Source organism: Barbus barbus, assembly GCF_936440315.1.
Source record: "Barbus barbus genome assembly, chromosome: 6".
Lineage (NCBI taxonomy): Eukaryota > Metazoa > Chordata > Actinopteri > Cypriniformes > Cyprinidae > Barbus > Barbus barbus.
The window spans coordinates 29,571,864-29,588,910 of NC_136734.1; the positions used below are offsets into that span (position 1 = coordinate 29,571,864).

Sequence of the window (17,047 nt, forward strand, 5' to 3'; positions counted from 1 at the left end):
ATGATATTGTCGTAAAAAGACGTAACGTCAAACCCTCCTGCTTGACGGCGGCGGTTCTTTTATTTATAATGTTACAAACTCGATTAAATCGTATTTTTCTGCCTTCGAAAGTTAAATTATATTTTAATTAGTTGGAAATACGCAATATGCTTGCGCCTGCGATGGTATTTTAATAACAGGCGAAGATAATGACGTAAACAGACAGGTTTTAATTATGATTCGTTTAACTTACATCGTCAAAGTTGATTTAAAACACATTTTAGCATAAACTCGCTCAGTTTGGTGTCCGAGGACAATAAAGCGGTTTCTGTAACTCGTGTCCAGTGTTAAAGTTTCTCTGCAGCACTGAAAGGTCAGTTTATTGGCCAAACAGAGTCTGTGTCCCTAAAACTGCGGTCCTCTCATCGCGGGATGGCGGAGGGGGACGATGACGTGCCGCTGATTCTGACCTGGGACGATACAAGCAGCGGGCTGCTGGAGGAAGATGAGAGTAAGTAGATTGTGTTCATGTTACTCCATATTCAGCTGCTGCTTACGATGTTAGGTCACCTGCAGTTACCCGAGCTTCACTGCTGTTGGAGCAGGCTCTCTTCCACAGATCTGTGCAGCAGCACCCTTCATGATTTCTGTCAGTGACTTCTCTCTCCCGAGCTGTCAGATGTTGTAGGGTTTCAAACATGCTAACACAATAAAAAACACGATGTATGAATATTAATAAAAACAGAGTTATCTGTTTTTGCTAAATAACTCTACACACACACACACACACACACACATATATACAGTAGGGGAAATAAGTATTCAACACATTTCCAGTGCAGCAATTCACATGAAATTTTGACCAGATGTTGGTATTAACTCAAGAAATCTACACAGATAAAGAAATCATAAAATTACAATCCATAAAAAAGTTATATTTAATGAAGTGAAATAGGAGAAGAAAAAAATATTGAACACACAAAGAATCATTTCACTTTATTACACAACTTTTTTTTATGGATTGTAATATTCAATATTTTTTCTCTGTGTAGATTTCTGGAGTTAATACCAACATCTGGTCAAAATTTCATGTGAATTGCTGCACTGGAAATGTGTTTAATAAAATTGTTCAAGTGTTGAATACTTATTTCCCTCACTGTGTGTATGTGTATATATATCATTTTACAGGAATGCTGATAATTATGTTTTGCTGAGATACTACAGGCCCTGGTTGACATGAAGCCTGATCTTTAACCCTCATTCTCCTTGATTGTGACCACAGACATGCATCATCTGACAGTGAAGGCAAGATGGCCATTTAAATAGTGTGAGTTCCAAGCACAGACTCTAGAGGGCTCTGCAGTCAAGCCTTGTCATCATTGTTGACTTCATTATTGACATTGCTAATGAGCTGGGAGATGATTTGTAGGCCTTCTGCATAGGCAGAATTGATAGTTTTAGTAGAGCAGGGCTGTTTTTCACCATAGTGCTTTATAAAAGCTTTTGTAATGTTGAAAAATGTGGAAATATATCTAATAGAGGAATTGTTGAGTGAGTTAATTTCATTATTGTGTTATAATGAACAGTGATGTCAGTGCTGGAGTTTGAAGTTTATAATGCTCAGCTGTGTTCATTGCGGCTGTCATCGGTGGCGGATCATGTCATTGAGGGTGCTAGATTTAATCATGATGTCGTCAAAAATGTCTTTCTTTGGTTACTTTTGAAAATGATAATTCCACCTACAACACATTGTAAAATAGAACTTATATTTATGTAGAAAAAGTCAATTGGATGTGTGGTTGAAGTTGTAATTTCTTCATTCACAAATATCAGTTAGGATTTACTCAAATTACAAAAAAAAAAAAAGAAAAATTACCGTGAAATGTTCAAGTAAAACTAGTTGGAATATAGGCCATATAAGTTGCCAGTTTTTGCAAATATAACCTAACTGCTATGTGAGGCATTTTTCCTTCTGAAAAACAGATTCACCTTTGGATGCAGTTTATAGTGCAATTTGGCTTCTGTTTTTTAATAAAATACCTCTTTGCACAGCTGAGTTCAGGCTGCTTTGTGCCTGCTCAAAATTCAGCGTGACGATGCAACGGCACAAAAAAAGTCGGACTAAATTTTGTTTGCTCTGACCCACCTCAGCCCCTAGTGTCAAACTATACAGATGCGTAAATGCATTTTTGTGTAAATGCATTTATGCCACCTCTGAACAGCATAAAACTGTGTAAAGACACACAAATGTTTCATTTGTAGACAGGAGTTCATTTGAGAGACTTTCGGTGTATTGGTAAGTGGTTTAAAAATGACTGAGGAGATGCTGCATCCTAGTGCTATTGTGTGGTGAAAATATTAACAACCATCATATGACTCAACCAATATACTAGTTCTGCCAGGCCAGTTTTTGGAGGACGACACTATGTATTACTGTCTCTTTCAGTGAGGTTTCCCAACCCCAATGGTCATGTGTTTAAGTGTCCAATACAGTAGCATACCAGCCTTTGTACCACACGCACACACATACAGACAGTTAAAATGCTGTGTCAGCCTTATGACAGATACAGCGCTGTTTGTGGCCCCCGTCCTCTCCCATCCTGCACGCAAGCAGTCTGTGGCCTTGTGTCAAAACTGTTTGCTTGTGATGAGAGCTGGACGTTTAAATATTTGGAGCAGCTGAGTGTAAACTGTGGCACTCTTTTGGGGATTTGGCATGTTTGTATAGTTAGCCAAGAAGATTCTTCATGGAGAAAAAAAAAGGACTTTCTTTTTGGTTCCAGGACAACTGTCTCTTAATTTTAAAAGAAAGAAGCTGACGTGAATATCAGATGCCTTCGCTTCCTCATTCTGCCTCAAGCTGCTGTCTCAAAAAGTTATTTTGTTGTCATGGTGAAGTTTGTTTGGACATTTTAAAAGCTGTGCTTTTAGAAACAACCAGGACCCATCTCTGATCATCAGTCCGTTTTTGTGTGTGTGTGTGTGTTTGAAGGTAATCTGGATTTGCGCTAAGTAGAACTGGACCTGAAAGGAAACCTGCTATCAGTGCTGTCTGTGTCTCTCTTGTTCACTCTTGCTCTGCCAGGAACCTATTGATTAGACAGAGCAAAACCAACATTGTTGTTGTCATGTGCGTATTCACTGAGAGCTGTGAGTCAATGAACCGCAATGAAGTAACTCATTCAATCAGCTTGTGTTTGGGCAAACTAAAAGCTCTTAGCTGTTTGTGATTCAATTAGTGCTCCATTAAATTACCAGACTGTGGCCTGATAGATCATTTAAAAGGGAGTCATATTTATTGCTTAGAAGCAGCAATGGTAAATATAGATAGAAAAAATGAATTGAAACTTTTTAGTTCCCAAATGAAGCTTTCAGCGTGGTAGGTTTGTTCAGCAGTGCCATCCATCTCAAAGGCTAGCTGTGTTTTTGAGCTTGAAGAAAGAAAGGTACTAAAATGATCCGTTATAGGGGATATAGCACAGGAAACAGAAGATGACGCGGAAGAAGGGAGGTTATGATCAAGAGACTGATGGGGATAGCTGGAAAGGGGACTGGTGTCAGAGGAACCAGCTCCGAGGATCTACGGGAAGTTCTCATTGTGCTTTGAACTGATGCTTGAGAAAATCCACTGGACAATCTGTTCGACTACTCAGTTACACTGTGATCTCTGAACCATCAGCGGCGTTTCCTGCTCACACATCCTCTGAAAGAGAGAGAGGAAAAGTCCAGGGTGCAATCCTTATGGAAATATTTGGGATTCAGCAATGAAATGTTTGGAATAATGAGTGCAGTGTTTTGGGAACCAGCTTTGAGTTAGTCTGGAGTGCATTTAAATTTATTCCCATTTTATTAATGTTAATTTTCTTCAGTATTTGATTCTTTGAATCAGTTTTTGATTTTTTGAATGTTGTAGTCACTGTTGTAGTCAACCTGTCACTTTAATCTGTAAGGCTGTCTAGTCTTATTTGAGCGTATTTCCCACATTTTTGCCAACAAAATTTTGTGTCATTTATTTTTAACTTAGAAACACATTATTACCAAATGTTTTTTTTGTCTTTCTTAACAAATGTTACAATGAAATGATTGTGTGTGAAGGTGCAGAGAGAGATGTAGACTCTTAAAGGATCTTTGGGCCGATTTGACTGTTTTTTTTTTTTTTGAAAACCGTGTCATCTTTTGAGGAATCTTGAACATCGCCACAGGATTCTGTTCTGCTTTCGGACTGCTGGCCACAGTAGCTGCAGCTGGCACAATGAAACTTGCGAGTGCATTGTTGATAATTTACCCTTGCAGTGCTAAAAACTGCTTGACCAGTGACATGCTCTCTGTCTGACTCCTGGGACGTGGGGCCGATCACAAGGGCTGCCATGGAAATCAGTAGTACATTTGACAACATGACTGGACTGACACATGATCGGCCAGTGCAAATGTCCTCATTCTGCCAGCAGTTTGCGTCTGTCGGTATGTTATTTAAAAGTGGTATATGAAATCACCTGGCTCAAGTACTGCTGTATCTGAACGTAAATGCTTAATTTATTTTGTGAATCATTATTTAATAGTTTTTTTTCTTCTCTACACAGATGGGGCAGGAAATTATGATGTTGTGAATAATGTTGTCATTCCGACCCCAGGAGCACCAGACCCCAGGGCCCAGAATTCTTTGCGGCAGAGTTGGGAAATGAACTACCAGGAAGCAGCAATATACCTGCAGGTCAGTTTTTGAACCTCCATGTGCTTAGTCAAGCAGTAAAATAGATGCAGATGATCACAAACACACACACACACACACACACACACAGGGCTAATAATAACTCTCCCTTGCCAATTTGTCTGTGTTTGTCTTCAGGAGGGAGAGAATAACGACAAGTTTTTCACTCATCCGCGAAATGCCCATGCGCTCAGTGCCTACCTGTTTGCTCACAATCACCTTTTCTATGTGATGGAGCTGCTGACTGCGGTGTTACTCATGCTTCTGTCCCTCTCAGAGGCCCCTGCCGTCCCCTTTCTCCGCTTGGACGTCTATGTATGTGACTTCTACTTGACTACGTGCATACACTACCATTCAAAATTTTAGGGTCTTTTTTTGATTCAGCAAGGATGCATTATATTGTTTAAATGTGACCGTAAAGATTTTTACATTGTTACAAAAAAGGATTTCGAATACATGCTTTTCTATTTATCCAGGAAGTCACAATTTTTACAAACATATACATATAGTAAAATGATTCCTGAAGTATCATATGACACTGAAACTTGGAGTATCTTTGCCATCACAAGAATAACTTATTTAATTATATTAAAATAGGAAACAGTTATTTTAAATAACCCTTACCGAGCCCAAACTTTTGAATGATAGTGTATGTATGTGTTTAAGCTTGAGTGTACATGTAAATTGTAAATGCTTGTGGCTTACAATTATACGAACAAGAGTATATACTTGTGTACAAACACTTTAAGGTGTGTGTTTTTGTTTCTGTCAGGTTCATGCGACACTGGAGTTACTGGCGTTAGCAATGGTGGCCTTTGAGTTGTGCATGAAGGTCCGATGGCTTGGCTTTCACACCTTTATACGACATAAGAGGACCATGGTAAAGGTGTGTACATTTTTGTAATACACTGGCTCAACAATGGTTAATTTTGTCTCAGCTGAAGAATCCTTTTATCTTCTCTGATTTTTGTGCATTTCAGACATGTGTCCTGTTTATTCAATTCATCGAGGCAATTGTGGTCTTAGTCCGGCAGACATCTCACCTGCGTGTAACCAGAGCCTTCCGGCCAATCTTTCTGGTGGACTGCCGTTACTGTGGAGCTGTTCGCAGGCATGCTAACTTCCAAATTCATAATAAAAAAACACTACTGCACTCGAGGCCTTGTGTTACAGTGATTTTACACAAAACTAAGTACTAAAAGTCCATGTAACAATGGGTATATTATTGAATAGCATGTCATTGACTGGATACAATGTGATTTTCTGACGCTGTATCTGTTTCTGTCCTCCCTCAGAAACCTGAGGCAGATATTTCAGTCTCTTCCTCCCTTCATCGATATTCTTCTGCTGCTGCTTTTCTTCATGGTCATCTTTGCCATCCTAGGATTCTGTTTGTTCTCTGCCAACACAGCCGACCCTGTTAGTACTTCATCGATCACACACTCACCTTTTTTCCACACCCTTGGGTTCTCTCTTATTCTCTCTCTCTCTCTCTCTCTCACGCACACACACTCATAGATTCTTTTCTTTCTCTCCACAGTATTTTAGCACACTGGAGAACAGCATTGTGAGTCTGTTTGTCCTTCTGACCACTGCAAAGTAAGTATGTACCCTCGCTGTGGTGCACACATCCTACTTAAGATTACATGACTCTGAGCCTTTGTGGGGTTGTTTCATGTCTTCCTGTAACAGCAGTAGCAATCCAAATGTTATCAGTTCAATTCCTTGAGGGGGAGCTGGAGACTTTCTCTGATCCTCTGTTATCATTATGTCCTTGAGCAAAGACCTTAACCCCAGGTCACTATAGTCAGGCTGTGCCTGTTAAAAATGTAATAAAAGCCACTTTGAATAAAAAGTGTCTGCTAAATGATTCATAATGAAGTAACCTTAGAGTAGATTCACACGTCTTTCTTCTTTCTTCACTAGTTTTCCAGATGTGATGATGCCAGCATATTCAAAGAATCGTTGGTCATGCATTTTCTTCATTGTGTATCTGTCCATCGAGCTCTACTTCATCATGAATCTGGTCAGTATTAACAATAAATCAGTTTTCTTTTTAAAGGATTTATAGTGCATAATAGTTTAATTTTGACAGCATTATCTGTTGGTGCGGTGCGAACTATGCTTTACTTTGAGTTTGCTGCTTCACAGCTACTAGCGGTAGTTTTTGACACCTTTAATGGAGTCGAGAAGATGAAATTCAAATCTCTTCTTCTACACAAGCGATCCGCCATAGAGCACGCCTTCCAGCTGCTGGTTAGTCGGCAGGTGAGGTTTACAGATCACACTCTTTCCTATCTCCTGATATTGCCTTATGTGTTTTATGGATGAATGTGAGTGTGATGAATCTACATTTATTTAGAGGCCAGATGGAGTGTATTTAAAACAGTTTGATGGACTGATGCGATTCTATCGTCCACGAATGACAGCACGGGATCGTTTCCTGACTTTCAAAACCCTCAACCATCCAGAGGCAACTATGCTGAGGTACATGCATGCACTCGAATGTGCTCATGTTCTTTCGATTTCGCAGATGATGAGTTCTTAAGGTGCATTTGTGCTTGTGTTTTAGTCTCCAGGACTTTTATAAGTTTTATGAAGTGATCGGGCTCAAATGGAAGGTCAGATTTCACACACTGTCGCATTATTATACTCCCTGGGTGTTTGTTAAACCCTGTTGAGCTGGAACATCTGGTGTGTATTTGTGTTGCAGGCTCGACGGAGTGGAGAGCACTGGTTTGATGATCTTCCTCGTACAGCATTCCTCATCTTCAAAGGTCTTTATATTTGTCATGTTGATTCGATTTGCATTAGTTGCAGAATTTTACAGTTTAATGATCTGCTCACAATGACTAGCTACATTCAAGACTAGTCGGGATCAAATATTTTCTTCCATAATACTTCCTTTTGTATGATCATTATTCTTTTTTTAACAGGAATTAATTTACTTGTGAAATCCAAAGCTTTCCAATATACAATGTGTAAGTTCAAATCTTTAAGTAACTTCTTGTATTAACCCTTCAGACATTAACATGCAAAACCTGATCAATATGCTCATTGGAACCCATTAGCTTGTAGGTTATTAGGAAAACTTGTATTTTAAAAATTCTAATTTGTCTGATATTCTTGCAGTACTCATCATTATATACTGTACTGTAAAATACAGTAATATTGTGAAAACATTATGATTACAAATAACCATTACTCCAGTCTTCAATGTCACATGATCCTAATATGCTGATTTGGTGCTTAAGAAACATTTCTTATTAGTATTAGTGCTGCTGAGTTTTTGCAATATATGATATACTTTTCTGATCTGTGATAAGTTCAAATAAACAGCATTTACTTTAAAAAATATTTAGTTTTTGCTGTCACTTTTGATAAAATTAATGCTGAAAAATGTATTAATTTCTTTCAAAAATCTGACTCAACTTTTAAACTCAAGTGTACTGGACGTAAATTATATTTATTCATTCAATTATTTCTAATAATTCAAACTGTTTTTCACGATTGACCTGTTACAGATCTGGTAGTAGCAATTAATGGCATCTGGATCCTAGTGGAGACAAACATGTTAAATGGTAAGGTCTTCTTGAGTAATGGAACAGTAGAGCATGCACTGCAGCTGTGTTGCAGTTCCAGATAATTCTTTGAATTCACCATTCAGAAAATCTTGTAAACACAGGAAACAGCTAAATAGCTGTTTTCTCTGTGTGAACCCAATTGAATTTGGCTCTCATGGAGCTTTTCTCTTCTCACAGATGGCGTCTCATGGACTCGTATTGTCCCATGGAGTTACATTATTTTCCTCACAAGTAGGTGGAAATTGTTTAAAATGAAATCACTGGCAAATCTGAGTGTTTCAATTAGTATGGGTTTCATTTAAATTGTAAAACATTTTTAAATATTCTTTTATTCACCTCCTGCTGATGTGTCTGTGGAATGAAGTTTATGGAATTGAGGTCTTGTTGAAGATCACAGGCCTTGGTCCTTTGACATATTTCAGCTCCGGGTGGAACCTGTAGGTACACACACAAGCATTCATACAAATATATACACACATACACATACACACTGCATCACCTCTGGGTGTGTGTTTCTATTTCCAGCTTTGATTTCTCAGTAACGGTCTTTGCCTTTCTGGGATTAATTACTCTGGCCTTTGACATGGAGCCGTTCTACTTCATCGTGGTGTTGAGACCTTTTCAGCTCCTCCGGTATGTGTACTTATTTGTGTGTGTGTTTTGATGAATTTTGGTTTGCATTTAGTTGTAGTAATTTATTTTAAACCCTTTTCTTTTTTTTTTAAATGATTTGGGAGTATGAGAATGCTATATTATTCTGAACATTTATAGATAAAGATTTATTCAAAAACCTAATTCAGATGGAACTAATATATTGCATTTAATATGTAACGAATACATTTAATATATCATTTCATTTAAAATAATTTAATATATAATTTAGAAAAGTGCAAAACAGAAGCATTTTCACCAGAGGTCTCAGACGGTTTTACCCCACTGTAGATAAAGTCAGCTATGTAATATTTTTTTAAGCTGTATGTCTTTTATTCTTAATATTAACTTTGTGTGACTCATTAGATATCTTTTTTTCCAACAGTCATAGCTAGAGATAGAAACAGGTATGTTCCTTTTTAACAGTCTCATAATTTTTTTCCCTATTTCTTGTCAAGGCTGTTTAAAATTAAACGGCGCTATCGTAACGTTTTGGACACAATGTTTGAACTCTTCCCGCGTATGGCCAGGTATGGAAATAATAATCCATTTCATCTCATTACTCACAGATGAAGCCCCTTCTCTCACAACCCTCTCTCTGTCTCTGTAGTCTAGGTCTGACTCTGATTATCTTCTATTATTCTTTTGCCATCGTTGGAATGGAGTTTTTTGCTGATGTTGTTTATCCAAACTGCTGCAAGTAAGTTCCTTTAATCACCATAAATGCGTTTCTTGTTTTACGAAAATCAATACAGACTGAATATCACCATAAACCTAAACACTTTATAAATTTAACATTGTCTACTGTCATTTACTCACGCTTCCAGCACCCTCACCCTCATGTACACGTGTTCTTCTGTGCAAAACAAAAGGAGCAATTTTGAAGAATCTTTATGAAACTTAGTGATCAAGCTGCAAAAAATAGCTATAAATGATTCTCAGTGAGTAATGTCTTTTGGTGTGTGTGTGTGTCTCTCAAAGCACTAGCACTGTTGCTGACTCATATCGCCAGATAAATGTGACCATTGGCAACCGGACCATTCTAGAGGAGGGATATTACTATCTCAATAACTTCAATAACATCCTAAGCAGCTTTGGTATTTGCGCGCACACACACACACACACACACACACACACACACACACACTCTTCTCATGTCAGTATATAGCTTTTGTAACTTTTTTCTCTGACATCTTTCAGTCACTCTTTTTGAGCTAACAGTGGTGAACAACTGGTACATCACTATGGTGAGTGTAAATACAACAAGTCATAATATCAGAAGTTTCTCCAGTAAAATGTTTGTATTTTTTTGGTTAGTGTGAGGCTGTGATGCCCCCTGCTGTTTACTGCAATTAAATGTTGTGTCTCTGTAGTAAAGCTGAAGTCTCTAAATGTGTGTTTGTAGCAGAAACCTGTGGATCCTACTGTGTGAACCAGTCAATACATGAGAATCTGTCTGTCATTTGTCTGAGTTCTTGATGTCTTTGATCGCTGTTTTCACAGGAAGGTGTGACATCACAAACTACTCACTGGAGTCGCCTTTATTTCATGACCTTTTACATTGTCACCATGGTAAGGGATTGTATATGTCGGTTGTGTGTGTTAAATAAATCTAAATCATTTAGAACCTTTTTTTCATTTGAACAAAAATGAAAAACTTAAGCTAAACGAAAATTAGAATTGTTGCCTTGTTGAAGAATAACTAGAATTGCTACCTGTAAATTTATATATATAACAATCAAACTAAGACTAAAACTGAAAAAAAAGTAATATTAAAAAAAGTAAATTATTAAAAATTAAAGCTAAAATTAAAATGAAAACAAAATAATAAAAGCTAATTAAAAATATTAATAGAAGCTGTAATAGCATATTAATAATACTAAAAACACTGCAGGAAATAATGTGGGATATGATTTGTTTTTGATGTGAAGGTTATGATTTATATAAGGTACATTGTAACTAGTCAACATTTTTTCATAAATTTTTATGTTATGCTTAAATTAAATGTTGTTGAAACTTGAATATCCCACTGCTGTTGTCAGCTACCTTTTTTATATGTGCGTTATAAATCTGATTTAGTGAACCTGATATTTTCTCACAGCCAGGTGTTATTTTGTGTGATGCAGGTTGTGATGACGATAATCGTGGCCTTCATACTAGACGCATTTGTCTTCAGGATGAACTACAGTCGGAAGAACAGAGAGCCGCTGGATGACCCAGAAGGTTCTAAATGTTTGGAGTCCCGTTCATTTGATGACATGTTTAATAAAATGGGTATGACTAAGATATCTAATACTAAAATATGTATTATTATAGATGAAAAGGGGATTGTCTTTGAGACAGAGGTGTCTCAGACTGAAGCTCTGCAGACTCTTGACTTGTATAAACACACACTGGGCATCACCAGCCTAAGCTCACTGCAGGACATGTGTGTGGCTCTGGAGCGGAGCGGGGTAAGCAGTTTGTGTTCATGGCATTTGATTTGTATTTCTTTGTTACATTGATAAAACTGTAATTGATAATTTTTGTCTTTGCTCACAGCATTCTTCATTAGTGTTTGTGGGTCGAAGGTCACGTACCAAGAGTGACCTCAGCATGAAGATGTATGAGGAGGAGATTCAGGTAGGATAGCAACAGGGTTATTATAAGATTACTAACTAAATTTGAAACTAAAATAAAAACTAAAATGTAAATTAACAAAAAAAAAAAGTGAAAAAGTGTTGGCCCCCTTCCTGTTTTTTGTTTTTGTTTTTTTTTTGCATGTTTGTCACACTTTAATGTTTCAGATCATCAAACAAATTTAAATATTAATAAAATATAACACAAGTAAACACAACATGAAGTTTTTTATTATGAAGGGAAAACAAAATCCAACCCCACATGGCCCTGTGTGAAAAAGTGCTTGCCCCCTAAACCTAATAACTGGTTGGGCCACCCTTAGCAGCAACAACTGCTATCAAGCGTTTGCGATAACTTGCAATGAGTCTGTTACAGTGCTGTGGAGGAATTTTGGCCCACTCATCTTGGCAGAATTGTTGTAATTCAGCCACATTGAAGGGTTTTCGAGCATGAACCGCCTTTTTAAGGTCATGCCACAGCATCTCAATAGGATTCAGGTCAGGACTTTGACTAGGCCACTCCAAAGTCTTCATTTTGTTTTTCTTCAGCCATTCAGAGGTGGATTTGCTGGTGTGTTTTGGATCATTGTCCTGCTGTAGAACCCAAGTTCGCTTTAGCTTGAGGTCACGAACAGATGGCCGGACATTGTCCTTCAGGATTTTTTGGTAGACAGCTAAATTCATGGTTCCATTCATCACAGCAAGTCTTCCAGGTCCTGAAGCAGCAAAACAGCCCCAGACCATCACACTACCACCACCATATTTTACTGTTGGTATGATGTTATTTTTCTGAAATGCTGTTACTTTTACGCCAGATGTAATGGGACAAACACCTTCCAAAAAGTTCAACTTTTTTCTCGTCAGTCCACAGAGTATTTTCCCAAAAGTCTTGGGGATCATCAAGATGTTTTCTGGCAAAACTGAGACGAGCCTTTGTTCTTTTTGCTCAGCAGCCATGCAGGCCATATTGCCCAGTCTCTTTCTTATGGTGGAGTCATGAACACTGACCGTAACTGAAGCAAGTGAGGCCTGCAGTTCTTTAGATGTTGTTGTGGTGTCTTTTGTGACCTCTTGGAGTCGTCGCTGCGCTCTTGGGGTAATTTTGGTCAGCCGGCCACTCCTGGGAAGGTTCACCACTGTTCCATGTTTTCGCCATTTGTGGATAATGGCTCTCACTGTGGCAAACACTTTTTCACACAGGGCCATGTGGGTTTGGATTTTGTTTTCCCTTCATAAAAAAAACCTTCATTTAAAAACTGCATGTTGTGTTTACTTGTGTTATCTTTGATTAATATTTAAATTTGTTTGATGATCTGAAACATTAAAGTGTGATAAACATGCAAAAAAATAAAAAATCAGGAAGGGGGCCAACACTTTTTCACACCACTGTATGTATATGTGTGTGTGTGTGTGTGTGTATATATATATATATATATATATATATATATATATAAAAAACACTACAAAATTACTAAAACTTTAGTTAAAATTAAAATGGATAATATAAAATAAAAACTATAGTTCAGGGGTGGCGAACTCCGGTCCTGAAGAGGCGCAGACCTGCAGAATTCAGCTCCAACCCTAATTAAAACTCACCTGTCTGTAGCTTCTTATAGTAACCCTTCAGACCCCGATTAGCTTGTTCAGGAGTGTTTGATTAGGGTTGAAGCAAAACTCTGCAGGGCTACGGCTCTCCAGGACCGACTTTCGCCACCCCTGCTATAGTAGTAAAGCTATGGTACTAAAATAATGCTGGATAGGAAGATGCTCTGCTTTTTTGTAATGGCAGAACCACATGTCTGAATGAACATGAATGTAACTTTGTTTTCATGAAAAGTGATGTGGTAACCAGATTAATTTGATCCTTTATTGACAGAATTTTTAAATAAAGCATTCACAAATGGCTCTCTTATTGGATCAGAAAATTAAATCATGAAAGTCTGAAATGGTAATATTTCACACAGCTGTTTATACAAGGATGTGCCCAAGTGTAAACTTGGAAAGAAAAGAAAAATAAATGTTATAGTGTGATTATATTTGGCCCCAAATTCCCCTGTTTTTAATTCAAGAATTTCCAGATAGGCAATGGTATGTTTGTGTAAAGAGATTGTTTCTTTTTGTCTGCAGGAATGGTACGAGGAATATTCCAGAACAAACCTCCAGCCTGATGAGGCATTCCACAGAGAACTGGACAGCCCTGAAGCCAGTGCCATAAACAGCATTAATTAACTCGCAAACTCCGAATTCTGCATCAGCTTTAACTAACACACTCACTCGTACCTCTGAGGGACCTTAGAACCGTCTTCCTCCCAACGATGGAAAGCACAGGTGTTCCCCTTGACCACTACATTCTCCCTCCATCCACATGGAGACCCACAGAACTCACTTAAAGCCTTATTCCCCAAAAAACCTTAAGGTTCCTTGGCCAATCAGGGAAGTTTGCAGACCAATCATGTGACATGCACTAGGTCCGGGAACCTTCTTCCATGAAATGCACCTCATGACATTTACCTTGTGGTGGATGACCCTGAATGATTCAGACTCTCTCATGGATTTGACAAACGGAGAACGGCGATTGAATGTTTCTGTGGGAGATGAATCAAAACTGAATGTGAGGATTTTAGCACTAAGTGACTTGTCTCTTTCTCAACAGTCTGAGGTATTGCTTAACCAACAGATAAAAGATTATAGTAATAAAATAATGCTGTTTTTAAACTAAAGCTGCTTTTTGCTGGAACCTTTGGACCTATAGCGAGGCTTATTTTTTCGTTATATATAAATATATACATGCAGATTAAATGTATGTCAGATGCAGTTTTAATTCATCCACCAATTTACTCAATATGGACTGGTTTCCCAGGCACATGTTAATTTTAGACTGATAAGTATTAGAAAACCAGCCTGGGACCTTTTAGTTCATTTAAACTTTTGTCTTGTCACATATGAAAAGTTCTTATTTCCTTTGTTTGGAGTCAGTATTGTAAAGCTTAGAGTATTTTGACACAGCCAGTCTGATCCGTTCAGCTTTCCAGGGTAAACACAGATCTCTCCCCAAACCAAAAATTTCCTTTGTGCAAAACCATAGGTGAAAAAGTGATACCATTTAGCCTTGCTTATGGCTTCATGCACTGTATGTACAAACTGTTATTTATCTATTTACATTGAGTTAAACATCTCTCCTGTTTGCTGCAATATTTTATAATTTATTAGTCATTTTCTTGATGCTTTTTTAACAGGGTGAATGCATGCGAATCCTCAAACAGTATATTGTTTACTCTCATGTCTAGAGTATCTAACCTGGAGGTAATCATGGATGTCAGTGAGTTCATTCCAGTTGCTCGTTTAATCGCACTGTAGGATGTGTAACCTTGATGCTCCAAACACAAGGGAACATGATGCATATGTGACATGAAACCACACCAGCTCCTCTTAATACTGTAGGGTTTACTTGTGTCTCAGTTCTCTGTTCTTATTCCTTTCTAAATGTATAATAACAGGTCTAGTAAACAATACATTTTAATGAAACTTCTTTGGATTTTGTTTATAAATGGTTGTAATTGTCTCTTTATATGTATTTTGTTAGCTTGTCTTTTGCGTTACTGTCACCCCAATGTTAAGATTGATTTAATTCAGCCAGCAATTTATCTTTTTTTTTTCTTTTTTTTTTTTTAAATGTCATGCAAGTGCTTTACTCCAATGAAATCATACGGTACCAATTTTTGCTAAATTCTTGGGAATTTCGACAAATGTTTCTCCACGAGTGTTGCCAAGTCCTCTGTTTTCCAACGGAATTGGACTAATTTTATATTGTTGCGTGTATTGTTCTTTTAGAATAGGAATCTTCTGAAAGGAGGTTTTGAATCCCCAAAAACCGATTGGGTTAGTTTTGTGTACTAATTGGGCTGGTTTGTTTAGCAGACCTGGGGCCTGTTTCATAAAACTAGTTTACCAAATAAGCCAGGCTTACTTCAGTTAATCTGATATATTGTCAGTCGATTCGGTTCAAAATAAGTCAGACTAACTGAAATAAGCCTGGCTTATTTGGTAAACTTGTTTTATGAAACAGGCCCCTGGCAACCCTGTACTCCACGCAGATTTGGTCACACGAATTCTTCAAATATTCCATTACACATATTGTCAAGTATATATCGACGGGCATAGCTCGACTAATTTAGTCATTCTCTCCAGCTCTGACTCATCTTCCCTATATTGTGATTGTCTCACTGTAGGCTAGATACTAAGACAGTTGTGGCAAAGTTATTTGCGTAATTGAATTGACTATTTGACATTGACAGAACTGAGAGTTGCAGTCTTCTGCACTGTTAGACTTGTTTTTGTTTTTCTAATTTCTCTCGCAGGCATTTTGTGTGGCCGACGAGCTGATTTGTGGGTGTTTGTAGGACAGCAGGAGGCAGTGCAGGGCAGGGAACATGAGCGTCCTGTTTCATTTAGCGTGCCCTGTCTCTGTAATGGGTGTAAGGATCTTATGTTTCCTTTTTCCTATGCTTGTCATCACCTTTGAACCATTTATTCCCCCTTCTCCAGTGATAGTAACGTGATACATGTTTTCTGGAGGTTGTAATATGTTCAGCTTTTGATGATGTTAGACAATCAGTTGAGGGTGTCAGCTATTGGAAGCGACTTCCACTGTAGTTATTGTTCTAAATAACCAAAACATGATTACCTAACTCTTACATACCCCATAGAGTGATTTAATATGAATGTATTAGCTAAAATTGATCCATAAAATAAATTAATGTTCCATGTTTTGATGTTGGTACAGTATGTTCTTTCCTTTAGTCGTGGCCTAATGGTTAGAGAGTCGGACTCGTAATCGAAAGGTTGCGGGTTCGAGTCCCCGGCCGGCAGGGATTGTAGGTGGGGGGAGTGAATGTCCAGCGCTCTCTCCACCCTCAATACCACGACTGAGGTGCCCTTGAGCAAGGCACCGAACCCCCAATTGCTCCCCGGGCGCCGCAGCATGGCTGCCCACTGCTCCGGGTGTGTGTTCACGGTGTGTGTGTGTGTGTGTGTGTGTGCATTTGTTCACTACTCACTGCTGTGTGTGTGCACTTGGATGGGTTAAACGCAGAGCACCAATTTCGAGTATGGGTCACCATACTTGACAATACATCACGACTTTAGTTAGACTTTAGTTGTATTCATCCAGTGCTTTCAACAGGGACCATCTGATTTATTTATTTATTAGAAAATGTATATATTATATTTTAATAATATTTTAATTTAAAAGTTGAAAGAAAGTGCTTTTTTGTTTTCTTTTTGAAAATATAACTTTTATTGACTACTGTTTAAAACCATCATGAAAATCACATACGTGGAAATACAGCAGATGAATCTAAGGCATGGCAAAGAATTAAAGGTAAGCAAATTAACTGATAAACCTAGTCAGCACTTGTTTAGCATTTAAACTAGGATTTAAACAAAATTGAAAATCTTACTTTTTAAATATAATCAAGTATTTTTGTTGGAGGCCTTATTTATATTAC

At 37.9% G+C, this 17,047-nt stretch overlaps 1 protein-coding gene across 1 annotated transcript; it reads left to right on the plus strand.

Moving 5' to 3' along the window:
* The first annotated feature begins 11 nt into the window (after positions 1 to 11).
* Positions 12 to 16,308, plus strand: LOC306871864 (two pore channel protein 1-like). Its single transcript, XM_079420073.1, has 26 exons — positions 12 to 490; positions 4,560 to 4,690; positions 4,826 to 5,002; positions 5,460 to 5,573; positions 5,668 to 5,798; positions 5,983 to 6,106; positions 6,228 to 6,286; positions 6,614 to 6,713; positions 6,839 to 6,955; positions 7,050 to 7,174; positions 7,260 to 7,308; positions 7,401 to 7,464; positions 7,624 to 7,668; positions 8,212 to 8,268; positions 8,449 to 8,502; positions 8,636 to 8,708; positions 8,797 to 8,904; positions 9,381 to 9,452; positions 9,533 to 9,622; positions 9,904 to 10,019; positions 10,123 to 10,169; positions 10,426 to 10,494; positions 11,049 to 11,145; positions 11,239 to 11,375; positions 11,464 to 11,544; positions 13,668 to 16,308. Exons 1-26 carry the CDS (start codon positions 412 to 414, stop codon positions 13,767 to 13,769), a joined length of 2,418 nt encoding a protein of 805 aa, XP_079276199.1. The 5' UTR covers positions 12 to 411; the 3' UTR covers positions 13,770 to 16,308.
* Positions 16,309 to 17,047: the final 739 nt, after the last annotated feature.